Source organism: Xiphophorus hellerii, chromosome 9, assembly GCF_003331165.1.
Source record: "Xiphophorus hellerii strain 12219 chromosome 9, Xiphophorus_hellerii-4.1, whole genome shotgun sequence".
In the NCBI taxonomy this organism is placed as follows: Eukaryota; Metazoa; Chordata; class Actinopteri; order Cyprinodontiformes; family Poeciliidae; genus Xiphophorus; species Xiphophorus hellerii.
This window is the reverse complement of record NC_045680.1, coordinates 32,573,448-32,593,049: the sequence shown is the minus strand read 5'-3', so window position 1 is coordinate 32,593,049 and position 19,602 is coordinate 32,573,448. Positions and strand designations below refer to the sequence as shown.

At 47.5% G+C, this 19,602-nt stretch overlaps 1 protein-coding gene and 1 long non-coding RNA gene across 2 annotated transcripts in view; one reads left to right on the top strand and one right to left on the bottom strand.

Moving 5' to 3' along the window:
- Window positions 1-2,038: 2,038 nt before the first annotated feature.
- Window positions 2,039-2,538, bottom strand: LOC116725690 (uncharacterized). The gene is made up of 2 exons (XR_004340450.1): window positions 2,449-2,538; window positions 2,039-2,283 (listed from the first exon to the last, which is right to left on the bottom strand). It is a non-coding gene; the product is annotated as an uncharacterized LOC116725690 (long non-coding RNA).
- A 326-nt stretch (window positions 2,539-2,864) lies between these two features.
- The window catches only part of grin3bb (glutamate receptor, ionotropic, N-methyl-D-aspartate 3Bb), a 23,169-nt gene continuing 6,431 nt past the window's right edge, over window positions 2,865-19,602 (top strand). The window contains exons 1-3 of the mRNA XM_032571911.1: window positions 2,865-3,473; window positions 12,590-13,221; window positions 17,763-18,855. Coding sequence (XP_032427802.1) covers window positions 2,976-3,473; window positions 12,590-13,221; window positions 17,763-18,855 — 2,223 coding nt within the window. The 5' untranslated portion in view covers window positions 2,865-2,975. The remainder of the gene's footprint in view (window positions 3,474-12,589; window positions 13,222-17,762; window positions 18,856-19,602) is intronic.

The window sequence follows — 19,602 nt, the reverse complement described above, 5'->3', positions numbered from 1 at the left end:
GGCACAGTGCCGCGCCAAAGCTCCGCCCATTTTCTCTAAACAGCTTCTATGTGTCTTGATCTAGACCAGGGGTCCCAAACTCCAGGCCTCCAGTCGCTGTCCTGCAGGTTTTAGATGAGCCACAGGTACAAAACGCTGGAATAAAACGGCTTCATCACCTTGTGTAGATCAGTTCTCCAGAACCTTAATGACCTGATTATTCTATTCAGGTGGTGCAGCAGAGGCTCATCTAAAGGTTTCAGGACTGGAGTTTGACCCCTGATCTAGACAGTTTGACCTCCAATAACTCAGCTTCTGCTACTTGTTCAGTTTATTTGACAAACTTGGCTTTGAATCACATCTAAGTTACTTGCTTGAACTAAACTAAACTTTTGTCTGTAATGTATTTAATATTATTTTATCTGAATAATTTCTAATTCACTGTTTAGGATGAATATCAAATCAGATATTGATTTTGCAGATGCACACAGGCTAATATCTGCATTTATGGTTCATTTAGCATGTTTTAGTAAAATAGGTAGAGACAGACTCACCACTGATGATGATGAAGGTGATGAAGGTCAGCAGTGTTTCTAGAGGCGAGTTGGGGTCAGTGACCTCCGATGGGATTATTCTGCCTTTCTGCATGGCGCACCTGTTAAAGGGGCGGAGCTTCACCTTCCAGCAGGTCGGCCACCTGAACAGGGTTATTATGGGATGCTTTGGGTCAGACAGACGCTGTCCAACATCTGGGCCTGACCTTGTCAACACACCCGCCTCAGGTGACTGACTGACCTCAGCAGTTCTGCTAACTAATAAAGGGACCCAGATCATCTACAGCTGGTCATAAAATTACAACATCATGTGAAAATGATCTTCTAATCACTGATTTAAATCAGTGACTCCATTCAGAGTGAAACTTTTAGAACATTCATTCTTGCAGACAGAATGTTCAAATGTTTTTTTCTTTTAATGTTGATAAATATAACACTAATGAAAACCCCAAATTCAGTATGTCAGAAAGTTAGAGTATCACTTAAGACCAAAACAAAAAAACATTTTTAGAAATGTTGACCAATAGGAAGGTGTGATCATGTTCAGCTGTCAGGACTGAGTTATTCCCTCTGCTTGGTTTACTGCAGCGGCGCGGCGTCCGTCAGCCTGCGGCGTCCGTCAGCCTCTGGCGTCCGTCAGCCTGCGGCGCGGCGTCCGTCAGCCTCTGGCGTCCGTCAGTCTGCGGCGCGGCGTCCGTCAGCCTGCGGCGTCCGTCAGCCTCTGGCGTCCGTCAGCCTGCGGCGCGGCGTCCGTCAGCCTCTGGCGTCCGTCAGCCTGCGGCGCGGCGTCCGTCAGCCTGCGGCGTCCGTCAGCCTCTGGCGTCCGTCAGTCTGCGGCGCGGCGTCCGTCAGCCTGCGGCGCGGCGTCCGTCAGCCTGCGGCGCGGCGTCCGTCAGCCTCTGGCGCGGTGACCACAGCAGCAGACGACTTGGTACCAAACCATCACTGACTGAGGAAACTTTGACTAGACCTCAAGCAACATGGATTCTGCTGCTCTGCTCTTCCTCCAGACTCTGAGAGGAAATAAAAATTCACTTCAACCAGAGAACAGAGCAGTTTGTGTTCAGTCCAGGTGAGACGTTTGTGTCTGGTTCAGGTCTGACGTGAGGAATACCACAGCTGCAACCTGTCTGTGTGTGTGTGTGTCTGCGTGTGGGGGCGTGTGTGTGTGGCTCCTGACTCCAGCTGCAGGCCTCTCTCTGAATCTCCCTGATATTTTAAATGGTTTCTTTCCACCTCATGGTTTCCTTCCCTTCACCTCTATGAATGTCTCTGAACTCTGAACAGCCGTCAGGTCAGCAGTCATGTGACCTACAGATCTGAACTGAGACAATTTACAACTGTTTGCACTAAATTAATTATCTGATTAGTGTGGAGCATCAGGGGTCTTCAATACTAAATCTTTCCACAATATTCTAATTTTCTGAGATACGTAATTTGTAGTTTTCATTTGTTGTCAGTAATAAACACTGAAAGAAAAAAAACGTTTGAAATATATCAGTCTGTGTGTAATGAATGAATATAATATACACGTTTTATTTTATGAACCATTTAAATCAACTTTTTCATGATATTCTAATTTTATGACCAGCACCTGTAAGAGAATCGGTTCATCTAAGTGAACCGGTTCGTCTAAGTGAATCAGTTCGTCTGAAGCCGTTTCCTCCTCAGAAATCGGATCCCGTCGTTCTGGAACTTTCTGTTTGCTGCCAGATGTTCAAACCGTCCAGATGTGATCTATAAATAGACGCTGCAACAGGAGAACGGCGACACATTACAAATATTAAAAACAGGATTAAAACGATTCCTTTCATCTCGGAGCTGCAGCATCGGTGAGACAGGAAGCAGAGATGGCCTCACTTCCTGTGAACGCTCACAGGAGGATCTCTGCTTCGGTCAGGAGCACACGGCTTACCGCTGCAAGTTGGAGCTGCACTGCTGATCTAAATGTCTTGCAGTTTAACATTCAGATCACAGCAGCTGGTCACATGACTCATCGGAGAGGCTGATCAATCATTGATCAGTGATCAGTTAGGATCAGGAGAACAGGAAGGATCCAGCGTTTCTGTCTCCAGGTGGGCAGGCGGTTCGGGTCCAGTTGGGTTTCTGTCCTAATGGCAGTTCTGTAGCATATTCTCCAAATTGAGGTGGAACCAGAACCAGAACCGGGTCAGAACCTGTAACCAGGTAACCAGGTGATCAGTTAGTCTCTGTCCTAGAGGAGAGCTTTGATCTCTGAGAGTAGCTTAGCCTTCCTCTTCCTCTCTCTCCTCTTCCTCCTCCTCTTCCTCTCTCTCCTCCTCTTCCTCTTCCTCTCTCTCCTAGTTTCAGGATCCCCCGGTACCCCCCGCCCCCCGCCCCCTCCTCAGTCTGTTTCTGTTTTCCGCTGGAGCGGCAGCAGGAGCGGCGGGAGCGGCAGAGCGATGCTGACGGCGCGGCAGGATGTCTCTCACCTCTTCGTTGTCCTGGTTCCGGACTTTCCGAACTCTCCGAACCTTCCTGGTCGTGCAGCTTCTCCTGGGTCCGGGGTACCACCTCCACCCGCAGCCCTGCCACCTCCTGGCGCACATCGGACACGCAGTGCGCGTCGGTGCGCTCCTGCCGGCGCAACGGGAGGCTCGTCTCCAGGTCCAGGCGGCGCTGAGCCGCACGGCGGCCGCTCTGAGCCGGGACCGGAACCGGGACCAGGATCCGGACCCCGAGCGGGTGAACTTCCTGCCCTACAACCTGAGCGTGGAGCTAGTGTCCCGGCAGCTGGCCGCCGCGGACCCGGAGTCCCTCATCCGGTGCGCGTGCCAGCGCGTGCTGGAGCGCGGAGTTTCCGCCGCGCTCGCCTTCCCGCAGAGCCGCGAGGAGCTGCTGCAGGTGGATCTGCTGGCCGCCGCGCTGCGCGTGCCCGTCGTCAGCCTCATCGAGCACGCGGAGCCGCTGCGCACGCAGGTAAGCCGCGCATGTTTACCTGGGCGCGTGCACGCTCACTTGTTCCGTCCCTCCTCCGGTCGAGGTTCGGCTCTTCCGCTGTGACCTTGACCTGGTTCCGTCTGAGGGACACGGGCTGCCGCGCGTACGCGCGTGCTCTCTGTCTGTTGATTAGAGATTCTGAACCGAACCGAACCGAACTTTGAAGTTTCATTCTCAGCCTGAAAGAGTTTGAACACATTGATCTGTTCGGGTGGGTTCAAAGGTCACCTGGTGTCATCATAATGTAGAGCTGAGTATCATCCGTGTCGTCATGGTAACCAATCTTATGGGGGTGCAGGGCCAGCCCCATCCTCCATGGGGCCCAGAACAGAGTCTGGTTTTGGGGCCCCTCTAGTTCTGACAATGTTTCCAACAGATGATCAGGAGATTCACACACCAATCAACTTCTGGAGGTCATTCAGCCAGGTTTCCATCAGATCCTTTACTCTGATGGGATAGAAGAGTAAAAACAAATCAACCTCCTCTTCACCTCCCTCTCCCTGCACTCCAGCCCTAAATGTTCGACCGAGCTGCGCTGGACTAGCAGGTTGTTTGTTGTAAAACTGCAAAATAACACACTAACAAACAGTTATAAACCACATACAGTACAGACCAAAAGTTTGGACACACCTTCTAATTCAATGGATTTTCTTTATTTTCATGACTATTTATAAGGCAAGAAATCCCACTTATTAACCTGACAGGGCAGGTTGACCTATGAAGTGAAAACCATTTCAGGTGACGACCTGTTGAAGCTCATCAAGAAAATGCAGAGTGTGTGCAAAGCAGTAATCACAGCAAAAGGTTGCTACTTTGAAGAAACTAGAATATAAGGGCTATTTTCAGTTGTTTTACACTTTTTTGTTTAGTGCATATTTCCACATGTTATTCATAGTTTTGATGCCTTCAGTGTGAATCTACAATGTCAATAATCATGAAAATAAAGGAAACTCATTGAATTAAAAGGTGTGTCCAAACCTTTGGTCTGTACTGTATATCAACATGAACAACATCCATACAGAAAAACAAACTTTCCTCTGACTTACCCACAGCTGAAAGCAGGAGGAGCTACCAGGGCTGGGATGAACTACGGAAGCCCAGGAGACACAAACGAGGCAGAGTGCAGAAAGGCAAAAACAACAAATAAAAATAACGGAATAAGATAAAGTTCACAACTTCTCAATATAAAATGAATTAGAAATAATCATTTTAAAAAGCACTTTTGTAACCTGCTTAACTTATTATGACGTTGACACTGTTCCCTTTATGCACATGTATCAGCAGCCATCTTAACTTTGGGGGATCGGTGATCGGCCGATCTTTTCCCCTGGTCTGATCTTCCTCAGTCAGCCGCCGTTTGACCGCCGGGTTAACAACATTCACTCCACTGTTACCAACTCACTGACTTTCTTTTAGCAACATTTCAGACAAAAGAAATTGGTGTCAGTCAAAATCAGAATCAGCAGGTCGGGCTTTTTAAAGATCGGTAACCAGGGATCGGTGCTTAAGATGGAACACACACATAATCATGAGATTCTTTGATTAAATTAATTTCTCTAAGGTGTAATTACAATAGTTAAAATGTAATTTATACCAGGTGAGTCTTTCTCATCTGAGAATGTGGACCGGTACCGGCCCACATTCTCAGGGCAGGCCCTGAGTGGGAGCATGTAGATATTGAATCAGAGGGATCCTAGGATGGAGCCTTGAGGAACCCCACATGTGACCTCTGACCTCTTCCATGAGAGGATTCCTATTGAAACAAAGAAATCCCAGTTCTTCATGTTGAACTGGAACCAGTCCAGAACTAGAACCAGTCCAGACTGGAACCAGTCCAGGCAGACCCCTGTCTTACTGGAACAGTAACTGACTGCCTCAGAACCCTTCAGTTAGCAGAACCATCAGTTATGGACCCAGAGCTCGGCCGGGTTCTGGAGGAGATGGAAACCCAGCAGCAGATCCTCCTCTGACTGGCTGGGAAAATGAAAAATCAGTTTTAAGAGTGGCCTAGTCAAAGTCTTGATTTAAATCCTACTGAGATGTTGCAGCCTGACCTTCACCAGGTTGTTCTCCCAGTTCAGAAAGGGTCAAAGGTCATCTACAGGATGATAGAGACAGGGCTTAGGGTGTGAATACTTTTTCACATGGAACCAGTTAAATGATGGGGGAGAATCACTTCCTGTGGTTTTTCAAAATAAAAGCCTGAGCGTGGTGATGGGATTAACTCTGCAGGGATTTTCATTTCCACTCTGGAACAATCTCATTAAATCCCCGCAGGATTCCTCAGACGTTCCTCTGTCAGCGCACGGCAGAACCAGAACCGGGTCAGAGCCGGGTCCGGAAGACGACACACATTATTAATAATAATAATAATAATAATAGTTTACTAGAGAAGGCCGGCAGCGCAGAGACAAACATTCAGATCGAGTCAATAAATAAACAAACTCAATGAAACATCTCCAGTTCTGCGACTCGATCCAGATGGGATCTGATGGGATCTTCAGTTCTGAATTGAACCTCTGTCTGCTTCCTGTTCTGACAGGAAGTACACTTTAAAAAGTTAAACTCGGTTTGACCTCACCTGAGAGGGTCCAGTTCAATCCTTCAGTCAGTACTGGCGGGATGAGACTGTTCTCTGGTTTGGCCTCTGTCAGAGTGGAGCTCAGCGGGTCAGAACCAGAACTCTGGTACCGAGCTATCCAGAGGACCAGTCGTGGCGGTTCCGACCCATTTTATTGAAACAGGCTCCAATCGGCTCTCTGCTCCCTCTCTGAGCCTCAGAACCAGAACCTCCAGTCGGCTCGGTTCTGTGGTTTCAGTGAGCAGAGCCGAGCTGAATCCGACTGAATCTGAAGTTTCTCCCGACTTTATTTGAGGCGTCTTGGACCTCCCTGGCTGCTGGTTTGGAAGGAAACCAGAACTCTGACCCAGACGGAACCGGGCCCAAATCTCGTTAGCAGACTTAACGAGTTCATAACGAGCCGAGGCTTCGGCTGAAAACACAGCTGATCAGACTGATCCCAGACCAGCTGGAGACAGATTAGTAAACACACACACACACCCTCATTCACTCAGAGGGCTCCACGTAGTGATGATACAGTTTGTAATAAATTCAGTCCAATTCTGCGTCATTTGGAGATTATAGTTCACACAGAGTGAGCGGTGAGCGTGCGCGGTGAGCGTGCGCGGTGAGCGTGCACGGTGCTGCCTGCAGGCTCTCAGACGTCAGCAGCAGATGAAACGTATGAAAGCTTCAGAGTTTCGCCGAAGCAAAGCAGCAGAATCTGATTCCTACAGAAAGTCTGAATAAAGCGAATTTCATCTTCAGGTCCATTTGCTCCTGATTTCACCTGAACTCACCTGGTCCATGAAGACTGCTGTTACCATAGTTACTGTTGCTTTAACACCTTAACTGTCACCATCATGGAGCTGCAGCAGGAAAAACAACTGGTTCTCTCCGGTTGTCTGAGGAATCGTCTCTGACGCAACAAGACGAAACCGTTCCTGGAGTCTCTCACCAAAGAAAACATTCCTCAAGTACATCACATCAAGTATACTTTAGTGTACTATAGTACAGTTCCCCAAGTGTACTAGCAGTATGCTAGTAAATCTGCTTTCTTGGGATGAAAATTTAACTTTAAGTTGATAAAAGTATAATTTGAAGTGTATTTAAAATGTGTTTCCATGTATTCTGTACATTTACTTGCACTAAAACTTCAAGTTAACTTTTAATTTTAGAAAGTACTAAGAAGTATACTGAAAGTAACCTTTTAGGGTTGCTATAAAGTTAATAATAATACGCTCATTAATGACATCAGACTTAAAGAACTTTTCAGGAAACTCCGAGATGATTTACAATGAAATCAGTCATTCAAATTTATTCATACTTTGACACATTGCTATGGAAACTGGATTAAAAGAAATTTTTAAATATACAGAAAATTATTGTCTAAATTTCTTTCTACTCCACCTTTGATGTTAAGAAAAAAATTTCCATTATTTGTGACATATATTCAGGGCTTTCTGTGACTAAACTGAACACTTTCAAAAACATTTAAACATTAAGAGAACAGCAGGAGAGTCAGTGGAAAAATGGGACAAAAGTGAAACCCAGGAGACAGAACACACACTTCATGTTCCGCCAGGGACAGAACACACACTTCATGTTCCGCCAGGGACAGAACACACACTTCATGTTCCGCCAGGGACAGAACACACACTTCATGTTAAACCAGGGACAGAACACACACTTCATGTTCCACCAGGGACAGAACACACACTTCACGTTAAACCAGGGACAGAACACACACTTCACGTTAAACCAGGGACAGAACACACACTTCATGTTCCGCCAGGGACAGAACACACACTTCATGTTAAACCAGGGACAGAACACACACTTCATGTTCCACCAGGGACAGAACACACACTTCACGTTAAACCAGGGACAGAACACACACTTCATGTTCCACCAGGGACAGAACACACACTTCACGTTAAACCAGGGACAGAACACACACTTCATGTTCCACCAGGGACAGAACACACACTTCACGTTAAACCAGGGACAGAACACACACTTCATGTTCCACCAGGGACAGAACACACACTTCACGTTAAACCAGGGACAGAACACACACTTCATGTTCCGCCAGGGACAGAACACACACTTCATGTTAAACCAGGGACAGAACACACACTTCATGTTCCGCCAGGGACAGAACACACACTTCATGTTAAACCAGGGACAGAACACACACTTCATGTTCCACCAGGGACAGAACACACACTTCATGTTAAACCAGGGACAGAACACACACTTCATGTTCCACCAGGGACAGAACACACACTTCACGTTAAACCAGGGACAGAACACACACTTCATGTTCCACCAGGGACAGAACACACACTTCACGTTAAACCAGGGACAGAACACACACTTCATGTTCCACCAGGGACAGAACACACACTTCACGTTCCACCAGGGACAGAACACACACTTCACGTTCCACCAGGGACAGAACACACACTTCACGTTAAACCAAGGACAGAACACACACTTCACGTTAAACCAGGGACAGAACACACACTTCACGTTAAACCAAGGACAGAACACACACTTCATGTTCCACCAAGGACAGAACACACACTTCATGTTCCACCAGGGACAGAACACACACTTCATGTTCCGCCAGGGACAGAACACACACTTCACGTTAAACCAGGGACAGAACACACACTTCATGTTCCGCCAGGGACAGAACACACACTTCACGTTAAACCAGGGACAGAACACACACTTCACGTTCCACCAGGGACAGAACACACACTTCATGTTCCGCCAGGGACAGAACACACACTTCACGTTAAACCAGGGACAGAACACACACTTCATGTTCCACCAAGGACAGAACACACACTTCACGTTAAACCAGGGACAGAACACACACTTCACGTTAAACCAGGGACAGAACACACACTTCATGTTCCACCAGGAACAGAACACACACTTCATGTTCCACCAGGAACAGAACACACACTTCATGTTCCACCAGGAACAGAACACACACTTCATGTTCCACCAGGAACAGAACACACACTTCATGTTCCACCAAGGCCAGTCTCGGTTCTGTTAGAGCAAAAATACTATTGGGACGATGAGGAGACCCTCTGACCTCAAATTACTTCATCAGAACTGGAACCGGACTGTTCTACCTTTGGAGAACGCCATCTGTTCTCTATCCTGATTGGCTCATGGCTCCAGCTGTACAGAGGAAGGCGATTGGTTCTTCAGTTTGATGACGTTTCCTCTTCATCTCTGTCTGTATGGAGCTACAATGATGCCTTCAGTCACTCAGAGCTGTTAGCTGAATGTTTGTTTCTAAGAACAAACTTTTTGTTGGTTCAACATCGATTGAAACAACAAAAGATAAAGGATGAATATATTCATCTACGGGTCCGGTCCAGCGTCTGTAGGTCCAGCGTCTGTAGGTCCAGCGTCTGTAGGTCCAGCGTCTGTAGGTCCAACATCTGTAGGTCCAACATCTGTAGGTCCAGCGTCTGTAGGTCCAGCGTCTGTAGGTCCAACATCTGTAGGTCCAGCGTCTGTAGGTCCAGCGTCTGTAGGTCCAACATCTGTAGGTCCAGCGACTGTAGGTCCAGCATCTGTAGGTCCAGCATCTGTAGGTCCAGCGTCTGTAGGTCCAACATCTGTAGGTCCAGCGACTGTAGGTCCAGCATCTGTAGGTCCAGCGACCGTAGGTCCAACATCTGTAGGTCCAGCGACTGTAGGTCCAGCATCTGTAGGTCCAGCGACCGTAGGTCCAACATCTGTAGGTCCAGCGACTGTAGGTCCAGCGTCTGTAGGTCCAGCATCTGTAGGTCCAGCGTCTGTAGGTCCAGCGTCTGTAGGTCCAGCGTCTGTAGGTCCAGCGTCTGTAGGTCCAGCGACTGTAGGTCCAGCATCTGTAGGTCAAGCATCTGTAGGTCCAACGTCTGTAGGTCCGGCGTCTGTAGGTCCAACATCTGTAGGTCCAACGTCTGTAGGTCCAGCGTCTGTAGGTCCAACATCTGTAGGTCCAACATCTGTAGGTCCAGCATCTGTAGGTCCAACATCTGTAGGTCCAGCATCTGTAGGTCCAACATCTGTAGGTCCAGCGTCTGTAGGTCCAGCGTCTGTAGGTCCAACATCTGTAGGTCCAGCGTCTGTAGGTCCAGCGTCTGTAGGTCCAACATCTGTAGGTCCAGCGACTGTAGGTCCAGCATCTGTAGGTCCAGCATCTGTAGGTCCAGCGTCTGTAGGTCCAACATCTGTAGGTCCAGCGACTGTAGGTCCAGCATCTGTAGGTCCAGCGACCGTAGGTCCAACATCTGTAGGTCCAGCGACTGTAGGTCCAGCATCTGTAGGTCCAGCGACCGTAGGTCCAACATCTGTAGGTCCAGCGACTGTAGGTCCAGCGTCTGTAGGTCCAGCATCTGTAGGTCCAGCGTCTGTAGGTCCAGCGTCTGTAGGTCCAGCGTCTGTAGGTCCAGCGACTGTAGGTCCAGCATCTGTAGGTCAAGCATCTGTAGGTCCAACGTCTGTAGGTCCGGCGTCTGTAGGTCCAACATCTGTAGGTCCAACGTCTGTAGGTCCAGCGTCTGTAGGTCCAACATCTGTAGGTCCAACATCTGTAGGTCCAGCATCTGTAGGTCCAACATCTGTAGGTCCAGCATCTGTAGGTCCAGCATCTGTAGGTCCAGCATCTGTAGGTCCAGCATCTGTAGGTCCAGCATCTGTAGGCTCAGTTTTCCTGGAGGATTTCCAGACGGGTCTGGTATTGTAATGGTTCTGAAGTGTTTGGGTTGAATGTGGCCAGAGTCAGAACAGTTCTGTTATTAGTCACACTAAACACTGAGTTACATCTGGGATGGAATCCCAGCTGGGAATGTGTCCAGTTTCCATTACGGACCAATCAGGTTGGGTTTTAGTCAAACGAAGTCCTACAGACACAGACAGGAAGTGACATCACAAAGGAGCAACAATCAACCAAGCAACACAAAGACGGTCTGATCAGGTTCTGTGAACTCTGAGTTTATTCAGGTCAAAAGAAAAAATCTGAGATGGAGGAAGAGGAGTAGGAGGTACAGTTTGACATCCATCTGTCAGAACGTTGTCACAGTGATGGAAGATCTGTCCTACGTCACCATGGCAACAGAGACAGGCAGATGTGTGATGTTTCCTATGTCAGAACCTGTCCTGCTGGAGTTCAGGTCGGGCTTGGGTAAGAATGTGCAGCTGTTGAACCCAGGTTCTGTCAGGTTGTGTCAGAACCACGAGTCTTTAAAGGTTCCTGTGATCAGAACCAGGTTCTGTCAGAACCTACTACTATTATTTGCCTGGATCCATGAAACAGAACCAAACCAAACATTGTCCTGTACAAGCCTTCATTCATTCTAAGCCGAAGTTCTGTGTTGTCCTTCTGGGTTTGGTTCTGATGAAGAGCTATGGAGTGAGTGTGGTGGGTTCTGGCGCTCCGGGTCAGACATCAGGAACTTTCTGTCCAACATATGATAATATGATTCCTCAACACATTAAGGCTAATGAAGGCCGTGGAGATCGTGGCTCTGCCATCGTCTGCGGCTCTGTTAGGATCATAAACACGTGTCGGCGTTTCTTGGAATATTGCAGAACCAAAAGTATCCCATAATGCCGCGCTCTGACAGGCCAATGGTCTGATCTGAATGGAGTAGGATTCTGGTGTATGTAGGTGAACTTATGTGCTTTGTAGTTTGTTACCGTCAACAGAAAAACTCTTTCACAGCAGGTAGAAAGTTTGCGTATATTTATAACTTTCATGCCACGGTCATTTTTGTACATCCTAACTTGTGCATGAAATATGACACCGCACATTTTCTGTGTGTACACGCTGCTCTATAAATGAGGCCCCTGATCTCTACCTACATCCAGTGGAGGCCAACGACGCCTTGCCTCCAGACTCTTCACTCATCACTGAGTCCAACAGTCTGGGTCATCTGGAGGTTCCTCCAAGTTCTGCTGAAGTTTCACTAGAACATTACTTGGTCCAGTCTTTCGGTGTCGGAGCTGACTGCATCGTACCAGTCCGATCCCTGGCTGCTGGTCATCCTTCAACAGCCCCATTCTCCACTCAGCTCCATGTCAGTTCCAATGTTTGGGGTCAGGAAAGGTCAGATCCTAGACCTGTGCTGAGGTTCCTCCATCTCCAGAGCTCCTGCCTGCAGAAATCTGCAAACTCACTTGGTTGGTGCGTGGTGAAAAACCAGGGAACTTGTTAGTACCGCTGGTTCTGGTTGTTGAACAAGACTCACCTGTAGCTTAGGGGTGGAGTCAGCAGGAAGCAGGTGACTCAATGACATCAAGAGGTGTTAGTTGGTGGAACTTTGAATGGTTTTGGTTCCACTGTGTTCTCAGATTAATCTGCCCAGTTTGGGTCTCAGTGTTCGGGATTGGTCCAGATCTGAACAGAACAGCTGAAACAGTTTTGTGGATATAAACATTTTACTAACCCATTTCCAGATCCAATGAGGCCCGTCAAGTTCTAACTTTGTTCTCCTGCTGCTTCTGGTCTCCACAGAACCGGTTCCACCTGCAGATGGTGACAGGGGTTCCAGAATCTGTTCTGTCTGATCTGTTGCTGGCGGTTCTGCGGCGGTCCGGTTGGAGGGAGGGGACGGTGGTTCTGTGCCGAGGCTGGGAGGAGGCGGGTGGCCTCCTGCGGTTCCTGGACTCACAGACCTCTAGTCCTTGGGACGGATTGGGCGCGGTCACCTGGCACCTGCAGGCACTGCTGAACCTGACCCAGTCGGCCCATGACGACACTCAGATCCACGACTTCCTGTCCCGACATTTCAGACGGAACCAGCCTCCACCTGCAGCGGTGCTGCTGTTCGGAGCAGACCCCGAGTGCGCAGCGGCGGTGCTGCGCAGCGCCCAGGACCTCGGACTGACTCTACCCCTGGTCCACTGGGTTCTGGGCCAGCCGCTCAGTCCCGACGTGCTGCACACCTTTGGCCTGCCGCTCGGCCTGCTGGCCTACGGAGAGGTGGACCGGAAGCCGCTCGACTTCTACATCAGAGACGCCCTGCAGCTGATCACCAGAGCCATCGCCGCGGCGACCGTGGTGAGACCAGACCTGGTTCTGGTCCAGAACACGGTGAGCTGCCACGACACACCAGAGGCACCAACAGCAGGGCAGTACCTGTCCAGGTGAGACATCGTCCGTCAAGGGTCAGAGGTCAGAGGTCAGGGTTAGAGCAGATGGACCCGGCTGGGTTTCCTAACAGGTTCGGTTTCTCTGTAAATGCATCATCCAAACTTTTTCATTTGTTCATCTATCGATAAATTTTTGTATTTGTTTTCCTTAAAAAAAAAAATCAATTTTCACAAAAAAACTTTTTTTTCATCCCATAAAATGTAAACAAGGATTTTTACTCATAAAAATTTTAATCGTTTATAGAAATGCCACTTCCAGTTGACAGGGTCTGATCTTCTGGAGTCAAGGCAGAACCTCGCAGAACATCTGGAGAACGTTTACTTTTTTATTATTACTGGTTCATAATAATCTAAAAAGCTGGAATCAGTACATTAGATGTTACATTTTAAAGGATCCAGGACTAGTGGAACATGTTGGCCTAAATATGTAGGAATTTTCCTATTACCAAAAAAAAATTGCTGTTTGTGATTACTTAAAATACTTATTTCTTCCTTTATCTTTTTTGGTGTTCATATTTTGTTATATTTGTTACCGATGGAGGTCGACATTTTTTCACCGATGGGTTGATGACGTCATCAGGTCCGTTCTGAACCGGAGTCTACAGAGGAAACACAGCAAGGCTAACTTTATCTTAGCAGTTGTTCATCATATGGAGTTTGACTGCTGTCATTTTAGATAATGCCACACTGTGTCACTATCAGCTGTAATTAAAAATATAAAATAAAATAAAACTTGAGACGAATCTGCATAATTTCCCACATGAAAGATAGGAGAGCGCAGTGCGAGAGCCGGAGAGGAACAACAACGAAGGACCTGATCTGGACCCTGGACATTTCTATACAGCACTTTGAGCCATTTATACCAGCAGAACCAACAAGACTCTAACAGGTGATCAGGGCCGGCCCAAGCCTCCATGGGGTCCTAAGCAAAATGTGGTTTTGGGGCCCTCTAGTTCTGCTAACATTGTGGACCGGCTGCAGTCCGCAGTCTGATGATTAGGTCATTCACACACCTACTATAAACTTAATGCATCTCTGGCAGTGCTGTTTACATTATATACATGTATAATATAGGATACTTTTATTGGCCAACTGATTTATCGAACAGTTGATTTCTGGGAGCCGATTTCCTTAATTTTGGGGGATCGTGATCAGCTGATTCTTACATGTGAAGCCCAGCTTATCCACTGATCTTATCTTCATCAGCAAAGGTTTAAAAATCATCTCTGTCCTCTTCTGCTCTGCAGTGAGACGTTTGACTGACAGACCGACCCACCAGGTCAGGTCTGAACATTTACAGCTAACAATATTCACCCCATTGTTACCAACTCAGTGACTTTCTTGCTACATTTAGCAACATTTCAGACAAAAAAATATTCATATCAGCCAAAATCAAAATCAGCAGGTCAGGCTTTTAAAGATCGGTAACCAGGGATCGGCCAGAAAACTGCAATCGGTGCAGCTCTACACATATTCATGACATTCTTTGATTAAATTAATTTCTCTTAAGCATTACTCCAACAGCTAAAATGTAATTTACACCAGGTGAGTCTTTCTCCCCTGAGAATATGGACCGGTACTGGTACTGGTACCGGTACTGGACTGATTCTGAGCCTTCAAATGAGTTTAACAGAAGTTTCTCATAACTTAGAAGTTGATGTAAAAATAATGTTTTTAGCCACTAAATGATTTTGCTCAGCAGCAAACAACATAGAGCAGCTCATCATGTAGCAGCTTGTAGCCTGACGGAAAAACATTTAGCTAACAACGTCAAACATTGTCAAGTTTTAATTATTCTTATTAAACACGGTTTGAAGCCAAAATAGCTCAGAAATATCCAGAGCCACCATGAGAATCAACTCATTTAAAGTTTAAACTCTAGCATAGAGACCCTAGCATAAATGTTTGGCTGCTGAACTGGACCGGTCCAGGTCGCTATCAAGCTAATGTTCTGTTAGCAGCTTTACTAATCTTTACATTACATTAGCAAGACATATTAAAACAAACCTTTATCTTGGCTTTTTTCTATTCTTCCTCTTTCTTTTCTCCCTCCCTGAAGGATCAGTCCTTTTCTGTGACATAGTTTTGCTAACTTAACTTCTGACCGGAGCTTTGGACCTTTGGATGTTCTGCTCGGCAGCTCGTTACCGGCGAAGCGTGCGGTACCTACCGCGGCCACCAGGGGGCCCCAAGAGCAATTTATTTATTTTTTCTTTGTATCAATAAAATAATGATTTCTACATACATTATCAAATATATATTACTGTAAAAACAAATCCTTCATAGTGAAATTGTGTGTTTTTGATATTATAATGTCATAGAAATTATTACTATATATATCAACTCCACTGAGGGGGCCCCTTAGTGGCATTGGGGCCCTAAGCGGCTGCTTAGTTTGCTTATGCCTTTGGCCGGCCCTGCAGGTGATCGTTACCTTAACGTGCTACAAATAAATGCCGTGCTGCCGCTGAGACAGGCAGAGCTGGACGTTCTTTGAGATACTAACAGGGTACTGATATCACCGATCCGGTTAGACCCATGGAGGTCCGGTGTCGGTGATAAAGTTCGGTGTGGCTGTTACCACCACACCAGACTCTACACAGAACAGCTGATGATGCTGAACCGGGCGCAGCACTAAAGACGCTGGGAGAAAAAGACAAGCAGCGCTAACAGAGCTATTACTGCTGGAAATGCTAACAGAGCTATTACTGCCGGAAATGCTAACAGAGCTATTACTGCCGGAAATGCTAACAGAGCTATTACTGCCGGAAATGCTAACAGAGCTATTACTACTGGAAATGCTAACAGAGCTATTACTACTGGAAATGCTAACAGAGCTATTACTACTGGAAATGCTAACAGAGCTATTACTGTTGGAAATGCTAACAGAGCTATTACTGTTGGAAATGCTAACAGAGCTATTACTGCCGGAAATGCTAACAGAGCTGGATCACTGGTACTGAATGTGAAACCACCACCAGTAACAGCTGTTGCCGAACCGGACACAGAGCTATAGTTCTTACCGGACCACACAGTGACCAGGTGAGTCTCTTTCATTGTTTCATTATGAACCTGAAGGCAGCAGCAGCTGCTACAGCCAACTCTTCCTCTTCCTCTGTTTGCTCCTCCTCATCTTCATCACCTCTTGTTATTTCTAGTTCTGATCGGTTTCAATTCGCTCCGGTTCAAATTAAAAAGGCTTAAAAATGTTACTCATCACTGTTTGGCTGGAGGAGCCAGGCAGTTGGACCATTACACGTCATTTACCCAGAATGCATTGCAGCGTGAACAACATGGCGACATTCCTGTGAAAATATTTTATTAAAATTGATAAAAACTAAATTACCTACAGTATTATAAGTGTATTGTTTGTACATCTAAAATAAATATTTCTCAAATAATGTCTATCTTTATAACTAGTTGTGGATCCCTTTAACGTCAGGCTTCATTAACCAAATGAAAAACAAGACTTCAGACACTGAGATGCTCCGTTGGGGCTCCACAGATTACCGTTAGGCTAACGCCGTTTGCTTAGCGTAGGCTGGAGTTTTAGCTTTAGAAGCTAACAGAAAATGGTTGGGCTGTTGATGGATTTGTTCATGTTTACTTCTTCCTTTATCTTTTTTGGTGTCGTTTTCTGTAAGTGTCCAACGTTGGAATGAACAACATAAATTTTAAAGTGAAATCTTCTTGAATAGGTTCATCAAAGCTGCATTTATTTCTATTCTCTTTGAAATTGAAATTGTTATTTTGCAAAGCATTGCTCTCTTGGCCTGTTCTTATTAATATATGAGATTTTGGTTGGGATGTTTTATTCTGAAGTGAAAAGTTATCATCAATGGAGCCTGATTCCGATTCGCCATGGCAACCACTGAAATAGGGATGCAACCCTTACAAAAAAATCCCATGAAAATCATATGTGACTGTCACATGTGATTTTCATGGGATTTTTTTGTAAGGGAAGGTTGGCTGCAGCACAAAGTTTTAAAGAAAACATCTGATTCAGCTGATAAAACCTCACTTGGTGTCTTAGCACAGAGCGGTGGGCTGATTCAAATGTTTTGTTCATATAAAGTTTGAAAACAGAAGTTAAGACTTGGTTTACTTCCTGTTTGCTCTGTTGGTACAGAGCCCGGTTCTGGTTCTAATGGAGGTTCCTTCCTTACCGCTGTTGCCCCCTGCTGGTCAGCAGGAAGAATCAGTTTGTTTTTAAAGTTGCTGTGAAACAATTGAAGCTCATGAAAATGTAAAGAGATTATTGTTTCTGCAGCCAGAGGTATTTTTACACGCTTCACTCTGGAGAGCCTCATGTCCTTAATGACTCTGTTAATGCCAACAAAATGTCAGGAAGTAGAGTTCAGAGTGTTCTGCAGAGTGTGTTACCCCGAGGTGTTCAGCAGCATTAATAATATAATTAATAACATATCCTGATATGCTAACAAACTGCTTTAATCTGCTTTTTAAAGGAAGCGGTGGTGGCTGGGTCTTTCCTTGCTGCTGGTCTGAGTTTCTCAGCTGTTTTTCTCCTCCTGCAGGTTCCTGGCCAACACCTCCTTCTCTGGACTGACAGGTCTGGTTGGCGTTGACCAGAACCGCTCTCTGGTTCTGACCTCGCAGCGGTTCCACATCTGGAGCCTGCGGCGGGACGCGCTGGGCCAGCCGGCCTGGGTGACGGTGGGCAGCTGGGAGGACGGCCAGCTACAGGTGGAGGACCAGGAGGTGTGGCAGGGGCCCAAACCCCGGCGCCGGGCCGAGGGGTCGGGTGGACGGAGGGGGGGCCGCTGGAGGCCCGGGACGCCCGTGGCGGGGACGCGGGTCCGGGTGGTGACCCTGGTGGAGCATCCCTTTGTGTTCACGCGGGACGTGGACGATGATAGCAGCTGCCCCGCCGGCCAGTTCTGCCTGGACGCCGGCACCAACAGCTCAGAGACTCTGGAGCACTACTTCCGGGAGGTGGCGGCCGGGAACGGCAGCTCACTGCCTCTGGAGTACAGGAAGTGTTGCTATGGTTACTGCATCGACCTGTTGGAGAAGCTGGCTGAAGACCTGGGCTTCCACTTTGACCTCTACATCGTCGGAGACGGAAAGTACGGAGCGTGGAAGGGTGGCCGCTGGACGGGGTTGGTGGGCGACCTGCTGAGCGGCCTGACCGACATGGCCGTCACCTCCTTCAGCATCAACTCCGCCCGCAGCCGTGTCATCGACTTCACCTCGCCCTTTTTCTCCACAAGCCTGGGCATCCTGGTGCGGAGCAAGGACACGGCGGCCCCTATCGGAGCCTTCATGTGGCCCCTGCACTGGTCCATGTGGGTGGGCATCTTCCTGGCGCTCCACATCACCGCGCTCTTCCTCACCCTGTACGAGTGGAAGAGTCCGTTTGGGATGACGCCTCACGGTCGCAACAGGGTCAGGGTGTTCTCCTACTCCTCGGCTCTGAATCTGTGCTACGCCATCCTGTTTGGGCGAACGGTGTCGTCCAAGACGCCAAAGTGCTGGACCGGCCGCTTCCTGATGAACCTGTGGGCCATCTTCTGCCTACTGGTGCTGTCCAGCTACACCGCCAACCTGGCAGCCGTCATGGTGGGGGAGAAGACCTTTGAGGAGGTCTCTGGGATCCACGACGCCAAGGTGAGCGAGCAGCTTCATGCTGCAGTGAGTCTGGACCAGAGGAAAGGTGCAGGGCAGAATCAGAACCAGCAGAAGGACTGGACTGGGCTGATTACCACTCAGGAAGCTGATCTGATCATTTCAATCAGATCTGCAGACTTGTTATCTGTTCAGTGGAACAACAGCAGATTCAGTTTGCTCTGTGGATCACCTGCTCTGCTCTAATTACTTTTTAATTCAGCAGCTGACTGAAGCATGAAACACTCTGCTGGGTGTTTGTGCAGCCGGCGCTGCTGGGAGCTCAAAGGGCTTTAATTGGACGTCCATCTGTGTGAGATGAGCTTTTATCTTTTAATGTACAGAGGCTGAAGCTCTGCAGCTCAACATTCAAACCTTCCCATGTTTGGACAATTTCTGTCTTCATCAGACTGGTAGAAACAGACCTGAGAGAGAAACAGAAACTGGTTGTTTGACACTGACTCTTAGAGAAGTAGTGACTCAGGATGGGAACATGGCATTCCTTAGGAATAATGTCAAAATTAGAAACATCCCGTCCAGGAGTGATGATCCATGCATTTGTTACTTCAGGTCTTGACTACTGCAACTCTTCACTATCAGGAACTTCACAGTTAAACAGTTAACAGCTAAAAGCCTTCCGCTCCATTAGAGACCTGATGTTCCTAACAGAACCCTTCGGTACCAGGCTGCTGGTTCTAGCAGTAGAATGGGAGGAAGATCCTGTAGACATCAGGCTCCTTCCTCTAAGGG